At 38.7% G+C, this 21,661-nt stretch overlaps 1 protein-coding gene across 3 annotated transcripts in view; it reads right to left on the bottom strand.

The window, feature by feature from the left end:
- The window catches only part of Bicc1 (BicC family RNA binding protein 1), a 229,202-nt gene that overhangs the window by 37,351 nt on the left and 170,190 nt on the right, over positions 1-21,661 (bottom strand). For all 3 annotated transcript variants that reach the window (XM_090346365.1, XM_090346366.1, XM_090346367.1), the window contains exon 4: positions 1,546-1,625. In XM_090346365.1, coding sequence (XP_090202491.1) covers positions 1,546-1,625 — 80 coding nt within the window. The remainder of the gene's footprint in view (positions 1-1,545; positions 1,626-21,661) is intronic.

Below are 21,661 nucleotides of genomic sequence, written 5' to 3'. Positions count from 1 at the left end.
TTTCATTTCAAGGCAAATTTTTCAGAACAAAATAGGTGAATATATTTTTTACTATAATAACTTCTTGGAAAGAAGCCTTTAAATGAAGTCAGCTATGCTAACAAATAAATAACTCATTTTATTTCCTTAAAGACATTATTCATGGAACATTTAATCTAAATAACTACAAACAGTTATAAACACAATTATAAGACCAGGGATAGGCATGTTAGAGATCTCTGAAACTATAATGATGGAAAACTAGAAGAAAAATAAAATCTAAAACCGAATAAGGAAGTTTACAGGAAGGAATTATTTCTAAGTCTGATATATACAGAAAGCTCTACATGGAAATTTAGCAAATACATTCTTTTGTGCTGGGAAAAAAGAAGAATGAGGAAGAATCCTTAATCACAGACTCTGCCAGTGCAATGTCTTTATTAAATGAAGACAAAATGTAAAAACTCAAAGACTCAAACAAAATCACCATGGTCAAATTGAAATCTATAAACTAACTTTGTGAGAATTCAGTGTATAACTATAAAAAAACTTTTCCTATTTTCTGCATGATCACTGGAAAACTACAGTGCTTATCGAGTAAAATTCAAAACAGGTATACACATGAATGTATACACATTCATTAGTAGTCTTAACCTTTCTGAAGTTTAAAATTTTCAACCTAACCTTATTAAATATTTTGATTTTTAAATTTAAGTCTTCCATTTTAACCTTTAGAATTTAGAAGAATGTCCCCCTCTCAGGAGAAAAATTCTAAAATATTTTATAATTATAAGGTGAATAACTCTTAAAAAAAACAACAAAACAAAAGGGACAAAAGAAAGACAGAAAAGAATGATCAGTGATCATTCCAATGAAACAGGAAGTAGCAAGACCAATCAAGCAGTCAATCAATCACTCAATCTGGTTAGAACTAGACAGCCCAGATTTGAACCACACCCTCAATTACCAGCTCAACCATTCATCTTTCTGATTAGTTATACAGATTTTAAAAATGTCAAGTGCTTAGCAAAGAACCTGGCATTTAATAAATGTTTTAGATGTGATTAAAGAAATTAAATTCTCACAAACAAGAACAAATTTTCAGATATTTAACTGTCTTTGTTATCTGTGCTTAGAGTTAAGAGTCGGAGAACACAACTATGCAAGAGCAGGCAGGAACTTTGTGTCATCACACACAGGAATCAAAGAGAAGAGCAATGTGATTCTCTGCCTATATAATCTTTATTACTCAGCCTATTTAATCAGGATAATATCTATTGCTGAACATAGTATGTGTATGTATGTGTGTGTGTGTGTGTACTATCCTTTATAGATATACATACATATATCCACATATCGGTGTGCATATAATTACCCTGCATGATAAAATCTATTAAAATATTAAGCAGAGCCTTACAAGCACCGTGGAATCACGTGTGTATATTTTAAGACACAACATGACTTCTTCCAGTTTTTCATTTCTCTATCAGCAGTTATTACAACCTCATAAAGTAACCTTTGCAGAGACAAGATTCTGATATCTGAGTGTCCTTACTATTCACTTACTTTTGTGTCTAGGACAGACATGATCATCTCCTTGGCTTCTTTAACATCTTCTTTCTTTCCAGAAACCTTAATATGGGGATCTATAAGAAATCAGAAATTATATCTCAGGTGAAACTCTCATAATACCCCTATGTCTCTTTAACAAGTGATATCCCCTCAGGAGCTGGTAGCTTAGGCCTAAAGTCCTGGCTACACAGGAAGCTGAGACCTACAGGATTGCACATCACAGTTAGAAACCAGCGGAGGCAGGGAAGTCTTTTAAGCAGTCCAATTACCCAGGGAGGGAAAAAAGAGCTCAAGTGGTAGAGTGACAGTCAAGGTGAGCACAGGGCTCTTCAAATCCCAATCCCAATACCTCAAAACTGTGTTAAGTGTCTGTGTGTTTATATATAACTGTTATGATTAAAGACAATAAATTCGATGAGTTCAATGCTTCATTGTAGGTCTGTTATTATTGTAGTAAAACATATATATAGTAAAGCATATATAACAAATACTCAAATTATGCATTTATCTGGCTCTTTTTTCCATTTGAAGAGGAGCTAAGCCATTTAATTTTAATTTGCAAAGCAATTATATATAAAATTTCAAAATGTGTGACTTCTTAACTAAGTCTTTGCTACATTCCAGGCTCTATTTTAAGTATTTAAGCACATTAACCTATTGGATCTATATCACAACTTCTTGAGGATTTATTTTTAACAGGGGAAATCAATCAGAAGGCAGTTTAGTAACATGCCCCCAGAAAACTTCTCAGGTAATTGATTATTATAATGCGATGTCTTGCACTTCTGAGCTATACTTGTAAACTGTGCTTACCTAGAAGATATCATTATAGGCAAGGATTAATGGGGAGAAAAAACTTCAAATTTCCCTCAGGAATATTTAATATTGCTACAGAATTCATAATCCAGACTACTATATGCCATTTCCCTTGTTTATTATTGAATCTTACATAGAAGAGCAGCTCTTCATTCAACAGATACTTTCTAACTAATATAAGTATCAAGCATAACCCTAGGTGGCTAAGGAGACTATCATAGAAAAAAAAGACCTCTGGCCAAATAGATGCAGTCTTGTTCAGGGAGACAATAGATCAAATTATTTCATATATTAAAATATATGTGTTACAAAGAAAAAGGAAAAGGAAAGCAAGACAAAGGGATCATGACTCCCTCTGTGGCGGTGGTGGAAGAATGGAGAAGTAAAGGAGGAAGGTGACTAACCCACAGCTGCTTTTGGCAGCTAGAACCTTTGAGGAAAGTAGACAGCAAAGCAAGGTACCAAGGGAGAGATATAACCCCTCCAGTTTTTGTTAGCAGAATCCTAAATCCTCTAGCAGCTTGAGGGTTCAGTTACCTTATAAAAAGTATTCAACCTACTGGTATTAATGATAAGCTGAATGATGAAGAGAACTTATTCTGGTTGGTCACATCACTGGGCATCCCACACTTTTAATATATACTGATACACTGACTTCTCAGCCAAGTTCTTATATCCTGTGTAGAATCAGCTGAGCACTGTAATCCTAGCTACTTGGGAACCTGAGGTCTGAAGGTCAAGGTTCAAAGGCAACCGGGCAGGGAAATCTGTAAGACTTTCATCTCCAGTTAATCACCAAAAAGTCAGACATGGAGCGGTTGCTCAAAGAGTACAATGCTAGCTTTGAGCAAAAAAAAAAAAGGCCTCAGAAACAGTACCCAGGTCTTGAGTTCAAACCCCACACATACAAAAAAGTGAGAGACTCAACGGATGTTAACTGAATAACCTGCAGGACTAACACATAGTTCTGTCTGAGTCCTCTAAGTCTTTGAAAGCATCCATTCTCTAAGAAAAGGAACCAGAACCACCCCCCACCACCACCATGGGCCTAGGGTTTGCTTTTCTCCAAGCTACACAAATTTCTCCTGGCACTGTGATTTCCCTACTGCCATCTCAAAATCCAGGAAAACACCTGTACCACTCTGACTATGTCACTGTCTTAAGTTATAAATGGGCAAGAAGTGGAGGAAGAGGATGAAAAGGAAGGAGATCAGGTTTCTTCCAAGCTGCCTACTCATGGTGCTGGGATGGTGAAATCACAGCTTCTGAGTTCAAGAATGCTCTGCCCTTTGTGGGGAGACATCCCAGCAGCTGGGCTTAATTTGAGTCAGTACAATCAACTACATCTCTCCCCTTCTCTGTATCCCTTCCCAACTGCTCCTGCCTCCAAGAATTTCCCTTTATCCTGCTTTTAAATCCCTCCTCTGACACTTGCCCTGTCACAGGAACATAGTAAAGATCAAAGGCCTTAAAATTGTCCAAAACTTTCACGACGTTAAGTATCAGGCGCTGTATGTCCAGTACATACAGCTCTCTGCTTCCTTTAGCTCTGTGATTTGCCAGCTGACACTACTGCACTTTTGGAATTCTTAGGATGATCTTTATCACCCCTCCTGCGGTATTTACATAAAGAGCTATCTATATTCAAAATCACTGTCTCAACTAGCTTTACCTTTGGTTTGAGTTTTCTCTGGCTGATAATTTACTTTGAACACGCTCACTTCACTTGAAGTGATGAGAACTCCTTGTTCTTCAAAAACACACTTGAAGACCAGATTCACTGCAGCACTTGCTATGTCACAGGTTCCTAGACAGCCTGCAATAATCCAGCATTTTATTGTCTCAGAATTAGTTATTTATTTGGTGGCACAATAGTTTGAACTCAGGGCCTCGAGTTTGCTAGGAAAGTACCCTACCACTTGAACCATAGCCTTAGTCCTTTTTAGCTTTAGTTATTTTCCATAGAGTGTCAAGTTCCTGCTCTGGCCTGGCTTACATCATTATCTTCCTACCTATAACTTAAATAGCTAGGATTATAGCAATAATCACTACTTCCGGCTTATCTGTTGAAATAGTGTTTCATAATGTCTTTGTCTGGGTTGGCATCAAATCACAATCCTCCAGATATCTGCTGCTTGATTTTTAAATAAAGAGAAAAAACCAAGGTATTAATCCATATGAACTTTTAAATATAATCTGTATATACTGAATACATATAACAAAAGTTTCTACTGGATATAAAATGATTTTTCTTGCATACAAATAAAATGTGTATTCAATAGGTTACAATATAGCCTATTGTACCTTTACAGGTTGGACAACCACTTAAAATTCACACACACACACACATATATATGAGAGAGACATAGGCATAGAGCAAGTGAGCAAGAGAAAGAGAGGGGGGAGAAAAAGAAAGAGAGAGAGAGAAAGAGAGAGAGAGAGAGCACACCTCTGTTCTAATAAGGAAGAAATCAATTATCTAGCATCTCTGCTTGAACAAAACAATAAAACCAGAAAGCCAAAGCCTCAACAGAACATGCGTTATTTCAAAAGTGAAAGAGCACCATCTAGTGGCCACTATATAAATTATCGGTGAACACAGAGACATCAAGGCAGACACATGCAGTCACCATTATGACATGGTCTCCATCTCCAGCAACTGAATCTGCACTGGTTTGGGAAAGGTTCTTCAAATCATCAAGATAATCAAAGGCAAAGAATAGCACGTATGATACAGCTCTGATTTAGACTGTTAAAACAATTAACGGCACCATATTTCTCCTTCCTTCTTTTACCCTCACTTGGAAGTCATATATAGGGTGAAGGTTTTTATTCCAAGATGAACTTGATTGTACTCAGCTTACAGTTCAAGCATGTCTAAAGCCTCAAGGAACTTATGTTCCATTCAGGCCCCTACTGATAATATTTCACAGTTAAAACAATCCAAAGTATGCCAGGCGCAGTGGCTCACACCTGTAATCCTAGCTACTCAGGAGGCTGAGATCTGAGGATCGCAGTTCAAAGCCAGCCAGGTACTAACGTCCATGAGACTCTTATCTCCAATTAACCACCGGAAAACTGGAAGTGGCCTTGTGGCTCAAGCGGTAGGAGGTGGCCTTGAGCTAAAGAGCTCAGGGATAGCACCCAGGGTCCAGACGTCAAGTCCCACTACCGAAAAAAAAAAAAAGGCCAATGTACTAACCACGCTAAGCAATACAAAAAAGGTCTGGCAGGAAGTCTTAGATGGTGGAGAGTCATGGATGGGAAACAAAGAGTACATCTTCCCTTCTCCAAAACCAATTCCACAGGAATCATGAAAGCTTGCAGATGTTGACTGTGAAAAATAATCTTCATTACTTTATAACCAATTTGGACACAGGGATCATGCCTGGGTTTTATAACAGCCATGTGAGTTTGGACATTCAGCACAGACTCTGTGACCACGCCCACATCGAGGGTGTGGCTCCGTGAGGAGGGGGGCCTTGGGGATCTATAGAAGAGGATAAGCTGCCACATTCAAATGACCATCTGCTCTGAACCTCCCAAAGTAATTCTGCCTTCCAACACTCATCGTGGTGCCTATAAAGTCCTAGAGAACTGTCCAAAAATATCCAGGCGGATGTTCAGGTTTTAAAATTCTTGTCCCACCCAGCTGGTCATATCACTCTCTGGTGTCAACCTAGGAAAGAAAGAAGACTACATTGCATCTTGGCTATTACCAGGTTCATGAAGCTACATAAATGTGCACAAACAGTAGACCTTTCACATGTGTAGACTACAAATGAGAAGAGAAAAAGGGGCCTTTTTCAGAAAAGCTAAATATTTCACAAAAAGGTTTTTATGACTTCCATCTGGAAATTCATAAGAGTTTGATAAGGCAACAAGGGTTTTCATAAGAACACCTGCTTGAAAATCATACTTTCAATAACAAAAAAAATTTAAAGGAGTTGACATGCTTTCATAAACTCGTGAAGTTGCACTATAAAAAAAATGTCTCATGGTTCTCTCTGGTCTTCCATCCTTAGAGACATTAATGGATATTATATAAATTCCCTTCACTCTTCAAGCCTAAGGCCCTTCCTCCTCATCTCAATTCCACAGCCAAACCTACAGAAAATATTCACATCAACCAAATAAAAGGAAAAGTGGGGGGTGCCCTCCATTCTAAGATGGAAGCCATCAACAATGGAGTAGAAAAGAGAAAACAGCTTAGGAAAATCAAATGGTAGCTGGTGAACAAATGAGGCTTTCTGCTACTCAAACACGTGTCTTGTGACACATGTTGATTTAGACCTTCAATCTTTAACGAATAACCTATGTGTAACTACTTTACTGGCTCCACAACTGAGTATTATGGAGCAGAACATTCAGCTTTCCAAATTCACATTCTTTCATTCTTGGCATGTTCTTTTAGATGAAATAACACAAAATCCCCTCCTTCCGTTCAACACCCCAAAATAAAGAGTCATCCTATTAGAGATGCATTTTCATTTATGGAAAAAAGTATCTCTGAATATGTCTTTTAGTCAGTATGACACTGATGTATTTTTTATGCATGTAAGCAGTACTACCAAACCAACATTAAATCCACAAAGAAATGAATGGTGGAAACAATTTGTTTGGCCCTGGCTCAAATATTCCTTTTATGTTTTAAGTTTAATGTCTTTCTGAGCGCTTTAGCTCCATAAAACTGTCTGGGCCACCAGGACATTTGCTGGGCCCTGTAGTCAAACAGTTCACAAGTGATAATGGTAACCAAGTAGATCCATCCCTTAGCTGAAATGTTTGAAGCCAGGGTTCTTTTTGGTTGGTTTTTTTTTCTGCTACAGATTTTTAAAATATTTGCATAGACATAATAAAACTCCTTAGGAAAGGGTGCCAAGGTGAAACCTAAAGTTCATTTATGTTCAAATACATCTTACACAGATAGCCACGGGTGGTTGTGATGCTCTTATTAGAACACTGGTACTTGGACTTGGGCCACTTAAGAGGCCAACCATGGGATTTTCCACATAGGGCAGCACTCACAGCTTTGGACTTGGAAACATTTTGGATTTCCAGATTAGGGATCCTCAATCTCTATAAGCAAGAATGTGGCTAAGGGCAGAGGCCTTCTGTCAGCTAGTCAAGAGTCTCTGACATCTTAAGGTGCCTGGCTGTCCTGGAATCTCACAGAACCAGGACCACAACAGACATGGCAGAATAGGTTCATTCCTGATGAGGTGGACTCTACAACGGAAGACAGATGTCTGTGTTGTGGACGAAGAATGTAAACTCTACCGTTAGCCCCCAAGTAAGCCACTAACAAGATCTGACTCTCTGGAATCATGTTTCTAAGTTTCCAACACAAAGGGAGGTACTTAAGTCAGATCATTTTATACTTCCATTTAAATCTAGATTTATGAATGGGGGTAAGCAGTACCATCAAGTTTCTCAACTCTAAAATGTTCGAGTGCTTTAAGGTGTGGGTATAAACACTAGTGGGCCTGAATGAACAGACTCACAAACCAGTTGACATCTGGCTATGGAAGGTGGCAAGTGTGCTCTCTGCACACTCAGGGACTGTGATTCTGTACAGAAGAGGATGCACTCAGTGTTTTCCCAAAGGAGAGTTGCTGAGTAACGTCCATTTAGACACAAACATCACCGCCCACCTCCTACCCCAGCATTCACAGCTCAGAACTGGATGCCATCTTCCTCACCTGGCAAAATGTTTGGGATGCTCAACATGAGTGAGTTCAATGCATGGGCAACTGGCCCCTACCTATGTTTTACTCTGAAACCTGTTGGTTTTCCCTGGCTGCTTGAGAAATACATATTCATTTATTAAAGAAAAACTTGACGTTGAGTGGCCTACCAACATCACATTTAAAAAAGAAGTAAAGTCAGACACTAGGGGCTCATGCCTGTAATCCTAGCTACTCAGGAGGCTGAGATCTAAGGATTGTGGTTCAAAGCAAGTCCAGGCCAAAAAAAAAAAAGAAGGTCTATGAGACTTTTACCCAGAAAACCGGAAGTGGTGCTGTGGCTTCAAGGGGTAAAGTACCTTCAGCCAAAGGAGCCCAGAGACAGTGCCCAAGCTCAAGCACCAGGACCAGGGTGGGGGAATGGGAAATGGGGAGAAGATACATATTTTACCTACAGCTGACTGCAAGTGATTTTAAAGAAAGAGGACAATAAGTCATCAATGCACTGGTAAGCAGCAGCTTGTGGGATGCTAGGGCTGGGATAAAGAAGAGCACCTCTACCTGCTGTGAACATTCTCTTGACCAAATACAGTGCTTTGAGATAAAGCACAAAGTTGCCCTGTTTACCTTGCCCCAAATAGAAAGAAAGAAACCTCTTACTATTTAACTAAGGGGAGGAGACCATGAGCAGTGCAAAATAAGGATGTATTTTAAATTCAAATTCCTAGTTGTTATGAGAATCATGTTCCCACTGGTATCTACAACTTGTCTGAACACCATGAGGCCTGTGACAACTTCTTGTCAAAATTCCACTTGGCAGAAACTTAATGCTCAACAGAGGTAACGTATTCTTGACACAACTGTGACACTGAGCAAATGAAAGACAGAAAGCACAGTAGTTAAGTTCCCAGAGACATCTTCTATGCCGTTGCTTGGCTATGATTGGCAGAGGGGCCCTCATCATTAAATGACAACTGCAGGCTAAGTCCTGGCTAGGAAAATCAAATGGTAGCTGGTGAACAAACGAGGCTTTCTGCTACTCAAACACCAACATTTCCAACCCAATCCACGAAATAACGGTGAGGAAATGCAGGAGACATTTCAGGAAAAAATAAGGCATCTCATCTGTTAGGATTTCAATGGGACTTCTCAAAGCTGTTTGTTTAATCAGAAACTGAGTTTACAGACTCAGCAAGAACCTAGAACTAATCTCAGAAAAGAACAAGGAAATGCAAGCATGTGATGGAGCAGGGCAGGGCTCACCAGATGAAGTAATCAAGAACAGCTGTATTCAAGAGGCGAGGGTGAGAGCTGAAAATTGATGAACTACCTTATCTCATAAACCACATTCTTTTACTCAGTATAAACTAAACTCCAAGCATAACTTCAGACTTGCCATTCAGGTAAAAGAAGGACAGTTAAAAGCCCAAAGCAAGGAGAAATCTAGCTTTGGTAAAAATAAAATGTGAAAAACATAAAACCTAACAAAAGTTGTTTCCTGGAGCTTTTTGGCATGGGATGTCTATATTCCAGAGATAAGGAAGGGGATTCTGGGAAAGGAGGAGGAGAGCAAACCAAGTGCCAGGAGGCAATCTGTAATCTTCAGAATAGTTTGTACAAACAATTCTCAAGGAGGCCTGGGTGCCGCTGGGTTTCTGCGATGGAGGACGGGAGGGTAGCGTTCACCATGTTTGCAGCATAGGCCTCTGTATGCTGAGAGCAAGCACACCTAGCAAAATGCAACAATGCAAGGACCCAGGGTGAGTGGATAGGAAGAGGGCTAGACGGAGCACAGGCCCTCGGAGGCACGTGTCAGGATAAAGCATCCCAGGAAATTGTACTGAGGTGACAGCAAGTTATGCAAGAACTTCTCAGAGCCAGGAGTGAGTCATCACTATGATCTCTCCAAGGAATACAGTGGATCACACAACACATGGCAGGTCCCAGGGCTCTGGCCTGGGGGTCTCAACCCTGAGCACTGTTATCTGTGGCCAGACCTGGTTGTACCTCTTTTACAACAGCTGGGACTACTCATAAAAAGCCTTCACACACAGCTCTTGGCTGCCATTACAGAATGAGCCACCGTGTACTTAGGGCTTGTGTGTGTGAGGCTGGGAAAGCCTTATCAGACCACATCAATGAGCTCTTTGCATCTGCCCTACTGAGAGAAGAAATATAAAAATGAAAAATGTCTGTGTTATGATGACATGCAGGCACAATTAAGAAAGAACCTAGGAAACAACTAAAGTTAGGAATGAAAGCTAAATATAACAGCCGGAGATGACATTGCAATTCTCTACCTTTTTCATCATTTCTGTATCCTGTGAGGAGAGGGCACAGATCATTGAGAGAAGCCATAGTTAGAGGTCAGACTGGAAAAGTCAGCAAGGTTCCATCCCAATAAATCAGCTGAGCATTTTAGTGTATGCCTCTAATACCAGCTACATTGAGGCATAGGTATGAGGATCACAATCTGAGACTGGCTCTAGTCAAAAATCATGGTGCCCTATTTGCAAAAAGAAAACTAAAGCAAAAAGGTCTAGGTGGCAGAGTGTCTTCTTAGCAAGTGTGAGGCCCTGAGTTTGAACTCTAGTAATCCAAGGCACTGACACATAGAAAAATGAGTAAAATACACAAATAGTCCAAAACAAAGATAGCAAACTATTATACTTATAACTGGCATATAGAATTGAAACTCTTTGTACAAATATTTAAAGGTCATGAAACAAATTTAAATTAAGGCAAGATAGTACACAACTTTGTAAATATGTATTCTGTTTAATCCTAATCTTTGTACTGAAAACTGAGTGCTTCCTCTTAACTAGAAGACCTACAAACTCTTTGACACAACTATAGTGAAAATAAATGTTGTGACTCCGGAAACAATCTGGTTATATAATGGAGAACTATGATGTCATAATTTCATTTTAAGGGCACATACATAAGTAGAAGCAAAAGCCATAGTGGTAACTTCCAAACAATAGAATCAGTTATTTTTATCTTACTATACACGATACTTTCTATTACTTTTGGATTTTTCCATCATGAATGACCATCCATAATATAGAAAAATATTTGTACTTTTAAAGATTATCTGTATCAATAAGTCTGAAATCAGTGCACTCAATTTATACTCCCATACTTACAACAAATGTGATTTTTAGTTTCCATGTGCAATGTCTCAAGAATTCCTTTAACAAGAGAGACCATAATCTTAAATCTTGAGACTTCTCATAACAATGCTTCCTTGACTCCACAGAAAAAGTCCCCCTTTCACTTGAACAATTTTGTGAGAGGCCTCTGGCCATGTAGTTTCTCAATTTTATTTCTTCTTAACTGTTGTGCTAGCACTCTTAATATTTTACTCACTTTGGCCCTGATGACAACCCTCCCCACACCAGTGAAACTGGGAAAGGACATTCATGGATGGTTAGCTGCCACTGAAAAGCCCAGCCAGACCAGAGCCCAAGTAGTTGGTGAAGACCACGTGTTTATGGCCACCACTAACTGCACATGGCATCCTTTCAAATATCCATGGTTGCACCTCCTTTTTACTTCAGAAAGGCTTCCCACAACAAATGGAAAAAAGCGCAGTCCTGGTACTGGTGGTGCAAGGTTTCAGCAAATTTTCTAATCCTTTCCTTGCATATTCCCCTAAGCAAAGGCATTTTAATGAAGCAGTATTTTAGGTATTATTCTCAGGGTGTGGTGAACCTGCCCATTTGTGCAAATAAATATTAACCTCAAAGGACAGTGGCTTCGAAATGAGACAGTCTCATCAAGGTGGGGCTGAAAGAATATGTATTTGTCTTCCCAGAAGAGATCAAGAGACCATACGGGTACCCAGTGATGCTGCCTTCTGCCCAGGAAGGGGGCTATTCCTTCTTGCCTTCTTCTACCCCATCTCCTGCTTAGGAAGTGAAAGCAGGTCCTGTAGCAGAAAGGCTGGATTCCATGGGAACCATTCCACTGGGCAGTGTCTTGCCACCACTTTCTTCCTCACTAGTCCCCAACAGCACATCTTCCCCTTTCCCTTTGCTTTCAGGTGGTTACAGCTTCCCATCGTTGCCAGATGCAGTATCCATTTATTTGCACTCTTAATGCTGTCAACTGGAGGCAACCTCTTCATTACAGCTTCTTAAGCCGGGCCAAAACCCTTCTATCCATTTGTTTCCTTCTCTTGAGGAAGTGTACGGAAGAGTGGCCAAGTGGTATACTCTGTATTTGGGGTCATCTCCTTCCTTTCTCAAAAAAGAAGCAGTGACCTCTGTACGATGTATTCCATGCCTCATATGGGTTAAGCCTTAAAGCTTAGCAGATACTTCTTTGAAGAGGTTGACTTCTTCCAACTGCACTATTCAATAAAATCCATTCCACAACAACAGAAGAGACCAATGTACTCTATTCTCTATGTCTGGCTTTCTTTCCTTCCCCATATTCCTCCAAGACCATGGAAACAGTTTCTTCAGAGGATGCTGTTTATTACAGGAACTGTCTTGGCACTTTCAGACAGTCCCTGATAACTATGTTGTAAAGTTTATGGGACCTCTGAGAAGTGTGTGCACACTGCAATAGCATTTTAAAGTACCTTTAATGTTTCCTTCACTTCCATACAACATTTACCTCCAAAAGCATTTGTCTGTCCTACCAACTAAAACAAAAACATTATTTTAAATGTATACACACATCTTTATTTTTTCTTTCTACTAACTTCACATCTACTGAAGTAAGATTTCTATAACCAATGAATCAGAGTTTCTTATGAGGGTTGGTCTGTAAAAATGACTGTGACTGCATGGAACACTATGTATGTTTTACTGTCTTTCTGAGTGAAATTACCTGTTAAAAGCCATTGTCTATGCTGTAAAAGACAGTAAGAGAACAACTTGAAATCTTCTAGCCATTCAATTTTGGCTCACCATTGCTGCAAGCTGGCATTTGTCTTCTGATTCAAGTTTTTTAAATAAGTATAATTAAAATATTTCAGAACTTATATTTACAACATGAATGCTAGCCAATAGAATAAACATCAATGAAGAGTTCCTCATAGATTCTCCTCACTTACTATAAGAGACAACAGAGAACACAAGTTTGGGAGTAAATCCACAACTGAATCATGTTCTTATTTAACTGTCTTTAAAACCCTTATATATTTAATGAGGATGAACATTTCTAGTGGTTTTAATCATTTCTCCTCTTCGTGGAAATATCTTTTTGATGAAATCTCAATTTAAAACCAATATTAACCTTTGAGAATTGTATCAAACTGGCATACAAGACTTCAGATCTGGAATGGGCCTTTAAAGCCCTACTCTTCCTTGGCATCCTTCACCATGAGCCCATCCTGCTATCTGGAATAACAGCAAAGGTGATGTATAAGGTGATGAGTGACATGGACTATCCTCAGATATGACCAGATTTTCACCTTCTCTCTCCTGCTTTCTTCCAAACTGACACCCAAACTGCCAGATTTCCAGTTTGTTATTTTATCAAAAGGCAAAAGCTATCTGTTAGCAATTATTTCCTTTAAACTGTCTTTCTCATACTAAGCCTTCAATTCCCTTTATGAGATAAGGGGATATCATAAAAATAAGAGTCTGCACTATCTGTTGTGATCTTCAAAGTACTCGTGGATCAGCACTCTGCCAAACTACTCTTCCATTCTTCCCCATTGCATAATTTACCTTACAGGCAAATCAAAAACATTCACCACTGCCACTAAGATGGCCTATGATTTCCTGACTGTGTGCCTGAAACCATCAGACAATGCACAGTTCTCACATTTGACTCCATCTTCTGATCTCTGCCAGCTTCAGGTCAACCTAAAGGCAATGCTGTTGTCAGGTTACTTTAAGGCAAAGCAAATCTTGATTTCTGGTAGCTTCCCATGATATTGCTCAGAATTTTAATCTAAAATCCTATACCATGTTCCTTTGAGTCTATAAGCCCAACCTCTGATCTAAGGGAAAACATTGTGTCTTGTGTCCTTTTTCTTTCAACACTGTTTAAAATGTACTACTTACTGAGTCTTCGAATATAAGACTTTGTTTAAAATCATCCTGACTTCACCACAGTGACTTAAAACATCTTCCCTATCAATTATATGTAGTTGCCTCTTCATATTGAAAAGCCCCGTCCTTACTCTCCCTTGATCATTATCACCAGTGACACATAACTATTTTGCCTTTCAACTGTCACCCCACGTCCCTCAGATAGTCAATGAGCTGACACCAAGTAAGGCAATTTTTAATTTTTGAATCCTTAATATCCAGTCTCATACACAGAGACTATTGTGAGGATTCAACAACAGTAAGATAAAATAACAAGCTTAACACAGTGTCTATAAGTAGTCAAAACTCCATAAAAGTTATCGTTACCAAATGGCAGATAACTACAATGGTGATAACTTTAGTGCTTCCCTTGACATGTTCCTATTTTCTCTCCACTCTTTTAAGAGATGATTTATGATTACCAGTGCACAACTGATCTAGATAGCTCGCTAATTCCTCTGTTAATTCTGCCTAAGACAGAATTCATTCCAGCACTTGCATACACATCACATGCTGGTGAGAAGCAAGCTAAATGCCAGGGTCCTCTCTCCCCACCTGGGGTTAAGTCTTGTAGGTCTCCTTAGATTGCCCCACGAAGTTCAAATACCTTCCCTTTTTGTTTTAATTTTTACTGAAAAGTCTCATTTTGTTCTCTTATATTTTGGGGTTTTTATATTTTTTAAATATATTTTTATTGTAATTAATAAAAGGGTTACATGATATTTGCCAGATAGAAGGTGCATTAATTCACATACATTGATACCCTTTCACATGTCTTGGTACCCATTACCCTCTCCCCACCCTCCTACTCCCCTCGACCCCCGTCTTGGTTTTCCCCCTTCCCTATCAAATTTCAAATAACCAAATACAAATAAATTCAATATATCAGATAAAAAGTAGAAAATGCATATTAGAATATCCTCAATTCCTCAAAAAGCTATGATAAGGAATTCAAACACACAAGTCTTCTTTCTAGACTTATAGAGGTGTTTTATTTGCTATTTGAACACTTGATGATTATTTTCCCCTAGTTTGAAGTAGCAAGAAAATACCAACATTGTGAATGTGGTAACTCCTTGCTGAAGACAGATTCACTCAACAGTCCAAAGGTAGGTAACATATGAAGAAAGAAATGAGTAAAAATCAGAGATAATCTCTTTGCCACCACCTGTACTGTTTTGAGACAGACAGACAGACAGGCAGGCAGGCAGGCAGGCAGGCAGGCAGGTAGGCAATACACAGATGGAAAAGCAGAAAGACAATATGAGAGCAAGTTAAAGAAAGCAAGCAAGGCAGGGAGCGATAGAGAACATCAAATTAGGCCATTATGGCTGCAATATAATTCTAAAACCAGAATATCAATAAATTTTAGCATAAATCTCCTCCAACAATATAACTGAATATACAGTGATAATCTGAAATATATTTTTATAACAGAATATTAGAAAATATAGCAACAGTTTTAAATAAAACATTTTTAAGTCAGGCACCAGTGGTTCATCCCTAAATTAGGGAGGATTATAGTTCAAGGACAGCCTGGGTAAAAAGTTTATGAGACCCACCCCCATCTCAACGAATAACTGAGCCTCATAATATGTACCTGGTATTTCAGCTAAAAGGAAGTTAAGAGCAGAATTATAATTCCAGGTTGCATAGGAAAAAGTTTGTAACGTTCCATCAAAACAGAAAAAGCCAAGTGTGGTGATGCATGCCCTGGCTGGGATGGAGACATGGCTCAAATGGTTGAGTTCTGACCCAGAAAGCAGGAAGCCCGAACTTCAAACCTTAGCACTACCATCAAAAACAAAAAACAAAAAGAACCCCACTTAAACATTAAAAAGTTACATGGATTAAAGAATACATTCTTTGGATATGACAAGTTTTTGTTCTGGCTGCTTTCACCATTTTCTTTTAATTTTTATGCTATGATTGTAATACGTATCTTAGGTACGTTCTCTTTGGAGACACTGTAATAGATCCTGTTTGAAGACCTCTGAGGCCCACATACCTAGACACTCCTCTCTCCCCTAAGACATGGAAAAGTTCTAGCCATTCTTTCTTAAAATAAGCTCTCTTGGGTATGCCTCTGCTGCCTCTCCTCACCTTCACTCCCAAGACTCACTCCCAAGAATCTCATTACAGTTTCCCATAAATTCTAAAAGCTTTCTTCATTCATATGTTTTGTCTTCAGTAACTGGATAGTTTTAAATTTCTTGTTTTTGTTCAGTTTCATAGATTTATTCTTCTGTTTGCCTGATGAAGTTCTCTATTACATTTAACATATAATGAACATTACACACTTCAGCTCCAGAATTTGCTTCTCTTTAATGGTTTCTGACTCTTCATTGAACTCACTTGGCTAACATACTTTTTCCTGAAAACACTGTTTTTGTAAGTAGTTTTCAGTTTTTAGTTCTGACAGGCAGCTTATAGTTCTTGGATTCTATGAGGTTCTTTGGCTGGAGTCACTTATTTTGTTTGCTTTTTCCCTTTCCCTCTTGTTTCACTGAAGGGCACTGGAGCAATCTTCACTATTCCCCTCCGGTAGGGATTCCCATGCATTTGTATCTTCTGGGTTATATTCCCTCTTGTGGGGTAATTCTTAAATGGGATACCTTGTTTCAATCTCTCAAAGCAACAGGCTGTATGCTGATACCCTCCCATGTGTTTTTATTTTCCCCTGGGGTGGTCTCTTAAATATTCAAGGTTTTTGTACCCTGCCCAGGCCTTCAGTCAAGCTAATCTTGCATTTACACTTGAGGAATATGAGTGGGAAAAATCCACTAAATGGGAGAGGAAAGGAGGCGGGTTGAACATGAAAACACATGTGGAGGGTATTGGTGAAGACCTAATGCAATGTGTTCCCATTAGCTCACAGGCCAGCCTCTTTAGTAGTATGTTTCTCACATGGCCCTGTGCTGAGCACTGGTATCTATAAGCCTTGATCCCACTTTGAGCTTGGAGCTAGAAGGATGTTGTAACAGCTAGGGAAGCTGGTGTCATTCCTTATGCTCACACTTTCACCACAGAATTAATCAAGGTTCAACGGGAGCTCTCCTGATACTGAGCCATGAACTGGCGAATAGGTCAGGCAATGTGGATAAAGTGGAAGTACCTGTGGCCCCTTCAATGCATCCACTTGCTCCAGAGGTAGACTGATACTTTTCTACAGGATGTCCAGACTCCACAAGGTATTACTATCATGGCTGGTTGTAGAACTTAATGCCTACACTGGGAGGAGATGGGGGGAGAAAACTCCTCATCTGTCAACCTGTGGGCATCTTTTCCAACAACAGCTTTTAGTTGCTGCAATCTTCCTAGTTCCTTTGTTTGGTACCTCTGAGAGTATCCAATTTATGATTTTATATCACTAAAAACATAGACCTATCTATGCTATGGAAATGAAACATTTCCAGTCACTCTCCTCGCCCCCTTTCAAGGGGAACAAGAAAAATACACAAAACTATGTGGAGTCCTTCTTTGAATAAACTGTTCCATTGAGTTCCAACATCGTTACAATCCCCATTCACCTCAACCCATGATGCTATGCAAAACTAATTTGGCCTCAAATCTGCTTGACAGATTGTCTTTTCCTAGAATATGGTGCGGTTCAAACCACCCCTGCATCTGCCAGTTGCTAAGCAGCATCATAACCTAGGAGAGACACCACTGTCCTGCCAGAAGTTGCTAGACTTTCTGACCAGTAACAGGCAGCTTCCACAGGTGATGAAGGACTGATGATTTCTGTGCTGCATCCAGGAACAGGATGCATATTCTCAGGTACTTGTGATGGCAAAGATTTGTAGGCCCTCATGGACTAACTTTACTGTGTGCCTGGAGAAGAAGGTGTCTCAATTTACTGGCAACTATCAATAGACCTATCCTTTCCCATAATATTTGGTTCTGTTGATTAAATTTCTCTAAGGCTGTAGACAGCAGCTTAGTGTCAACTATACCATCGGAACTTAACATCACATGTAACATCAGTCACAGGAATATTCCCAGCATAAAGACCAATACACTCGCAGGAATGCATAAGAACAAGTGCCAGTCCCTTTGAAACTGACTATGCTCTCCTTTACCTTACAGTGTGGAAATAAGAAAAATATGAGCTGACCACAGTTTTGGCCAGACACTTTTATACTGTATATCACATAAAACCTTGTGGATCTTGATTTTGGTACTTCCACTATGTGCATTAGACATTTCAACCTAGTCAGCAAATGACCACTTTTATTCTTTGCTGCTACCTAGGTATTCCCACCATGCTTGACTGAGACTCACTCAGTTCTCAATGTCTGACTGCATTTCCTCATTTCAGGAGAAATGAGGGACTTCTCTTCAGGCTTCCCTGGTTGATTATATAGACTTGAACATTCTCTAGCTTACATTGGCTTGGACATAAACTCATCAGAATCTCACAGGCACAAATTTCTCTATAAGAAGTAGCAATGAGCTCACACCAAGCTGGGTAAAGAGCACATGTAAACTTTCAGAAAACAGAAAGAGAGCTGTGTGATAAACTAGCACCAAGAGGGAAAGCAATACAAGGTTAAAATCAAAGGCTTCCATAGAAAGTTGGTGTCAAATGGAAACCCAGACTCACATCCACAAAACAAAGCATATCTCTGTCTCTATAACAGAACTTACCTTTCACATAACTTTAGGTTCCTAGATAGAATTGCTATCTCCTGACAGAAATACTTCATAAAAATTATTTTCTAAAAAATTATATTCTAGGAAAATCACTCATGATCTAAAAGAAGCCTAGAATTCTTAATTACTGCAATGTGCTCACAGAAAGGATTGTGAAGGTACTTTTCCTAGACCTCTCAAGATGATGGGGTGCTATTCACCAAACAGAAGGTTTTCACAGCAAATGCCTATGTCAATCTCCAGAACAAGCTCATCATAAGCTCAAGGAATCCACAGCCAGCACTACTTATGTGCTACTTTCCTGTCCCAACAACCTTTACCTTCAGGCCCACAACTCCTCATCCTATTGTATTATGATACATAGGCACAAAAACACATCTACATTTTTCTTTGTGTGCTGGCCCTGGGGCTTGAACTCAAGGCCTGACTCAGTCCCTGAAATTGTATGTTTTTCCACTTTGACTCATAGCTCCACTTCTGGCATTTGGTGGTTAACTGAAGAGGCTCACAGACTTTTCTGCTTGGGCTGCCTTTGAACTGCAATACTCAATCTCGGCCTCCTAAGCAGCTCTAATACAGGCTACATCTGTATGTTCTAACCGATTTCATCCAAAGCACTAAAAAGGAGACAGTTATTTAATACAGTGATGGCTATCTTTACCTGTTCTTTATACGAAAGTTAATATAGGATCAGTGGAGCTCAGACTTTTATCAGTTTAGTTCTTAGTGTTTCTCTCTCATGTAGAGTTGAAACATTGTCACTCCATCTCTTCTGGGACTTACATACCTTCTCTTTGAATTAAGAAAAAAAAAAACTCAACATTCTTCCCAGCCTCAACTTTCTCTTTCAGCAGACAACCAACTTGGAATGAGTGACTTTTTCTGAGTCTTGGCACTATGGTGTTTCACACATGTTCGTCATTCTGTTAGTAAATTCTTGCTCTCAAGAAGAAATATGGCAGCACACATCTATTATCCCAGCACTGAGGAGGCAGAAGCAGGAGGACTGGCACTTTAGGCCAGCCTGTGATATACAGGAATAAAATAACAATTGGACTTTCAGAACAAAATCAAAGGAAAGTTACTATTCCTCTAGCATTATCCTATTTTTACTTATATCACTCATAACTAATGCATAAAAATGATAAACAAGGAGACTACTAAGCTGTCTCCCAAGAAAACAGTGTACTGACTGAGACACAGTCTTTAGGATTCTGAGGCTAGATTTTCATTGCCTTTGAAATATTTTATAATGCTCTAAGATTTGCAGAACTGAAAGCAAAGCAAAAAAAAAAAAACAAGTCTTATCTGAAGACATCTTATCTGTCCCTTGGAAGATCAACTGATTGTCCTTCTCACTAATTAATAAAGCCAGTTTCAGATCCATAATTGATTCATCTTACAGTCCTTTCTACCATGAAATATTATTCTTCTCCTTTGAGTGGTTATGGTAGCTGCTTGGTTTTCTCATAAATAATGAGCTAAATTTTTATTGTGTTCATTTTTATGCCTGTATACAGTTATAATTTACCCTTTCCTTAAAAAATAATTTAATCCTAAAATAGTTACCAAAGTTAAGAATAAGAACAGTTTTAAGTCACATTACAACAGATTCCAGAAAGCATTAATTAGCTAATGGAAAGTTCTCTACAATGAATATTACATAAGTGGCTGAGAAAAATCTATACTATACTATTTGCTGGTAATGTATTCTCTCTGTAGAAAATATAATTTACAAGGACTTTGACTTAACAATAAGCAGTACTGCTACATACAACTACACTATGGAGCTGGAAAAGAGTGGAAACTGACAATTGGGGATTCACCAATCTCTGGCACAACTGTAATTTATAGAAGTTTAACGCTCTTGATGGGATAAAAGTTACTTGAGAAGATCATTCCTCATTTCAGACTCAGCAACCATCAAGTTTCTTTTAACACCATGCTCTCTCCCCACAGAAAAACAAACTTGCAATACAATTACTATTAAAGCAAGAAAAAGAGCTCAGAATGTATCTATTTAACACATATTAATGGAAGGCAGCTAACATCATGCCACATTTAAAATAATGACAACTCCCTCCCAAAAGGGATAATACTCTACTTTTTCTCATTCCTCTCAAATTATTAATGTAATTTTTATGCTTTAAATTATAGTTCAACCTCAGTTTCTTTCACATGCTAGAAAAAGACTAAGCTGGGGCAAATGAAGAGGTAGAGTGTCTGCCTAGCAAGTGGGGAAGACTCTGAGTTCAAATCTTAATTTTTTTAATTGTCATGTTTTATCCCCTGTTGTTAATGTATCTGTCTTTTATACCTGGTGTATTGTATATACATTTATTTGTTTATTTGAAATAGGGAATGGAAGGAGAAAGACAAGATGATGAGACAAAGGAAAAGGGGTAAACCAGTGTAACACCAATATTCACAAGACAATATCTTGGAAATGAACTTTACAACTTGGGAGGGGGTGGGGAAGGGGAAGTGGAGAAGAACATGGAAAGGGATATGTACTCACTACCTGACAGATCTACTATACTCACAATACCCTGTCAATAAAATTAAAATTCTTTAAAATTGTCAAAGTAATTGAAAGCATTTTGTTGTTTTGTAACTTACCAATGCATGTTTGTGGTATTGTGCAAATATATACAGTGGATACTCAAATGGTTGATATTAATAAATCCATCTTTTCCATGTGCTAAAAGAAGGGTAAAAATTCCTGCTTCCAAAATATTTAGCCTGATGTGTTTCCTAAAGAAAATGTTAGACTTTTGGTTTTATAGAGATATCTTCTGTAATTTAAATATTTAGATTACTCAAGCTAATATCCTTAGAATCTAAATTGAGCTTTAAGCAAATGGCCACCTCAAGACATGTGCAAGGGTATCAATGTATGTG

The sequence above is a fragment of the Megascapheus bottae genome, chromosome 15 (assembly GCF_031878675.1).
Source record: "Megascapheus bottae isolate mThoBot1 chromosome 15, mThoBot2.hap1, whole genome shotgun sequence".
Lineage (NCBI taxonomy): Eukaryota > Metazoa > Chordata > Mammalia > Rodentia > Geomyidae > Megascapheus > Megascapheus bottae.
The sequence above is the reverse complement of the archived record's forward strand: the minus strand, read 5'-3'. Positions and strand labels throughout refer to the sequence as shown.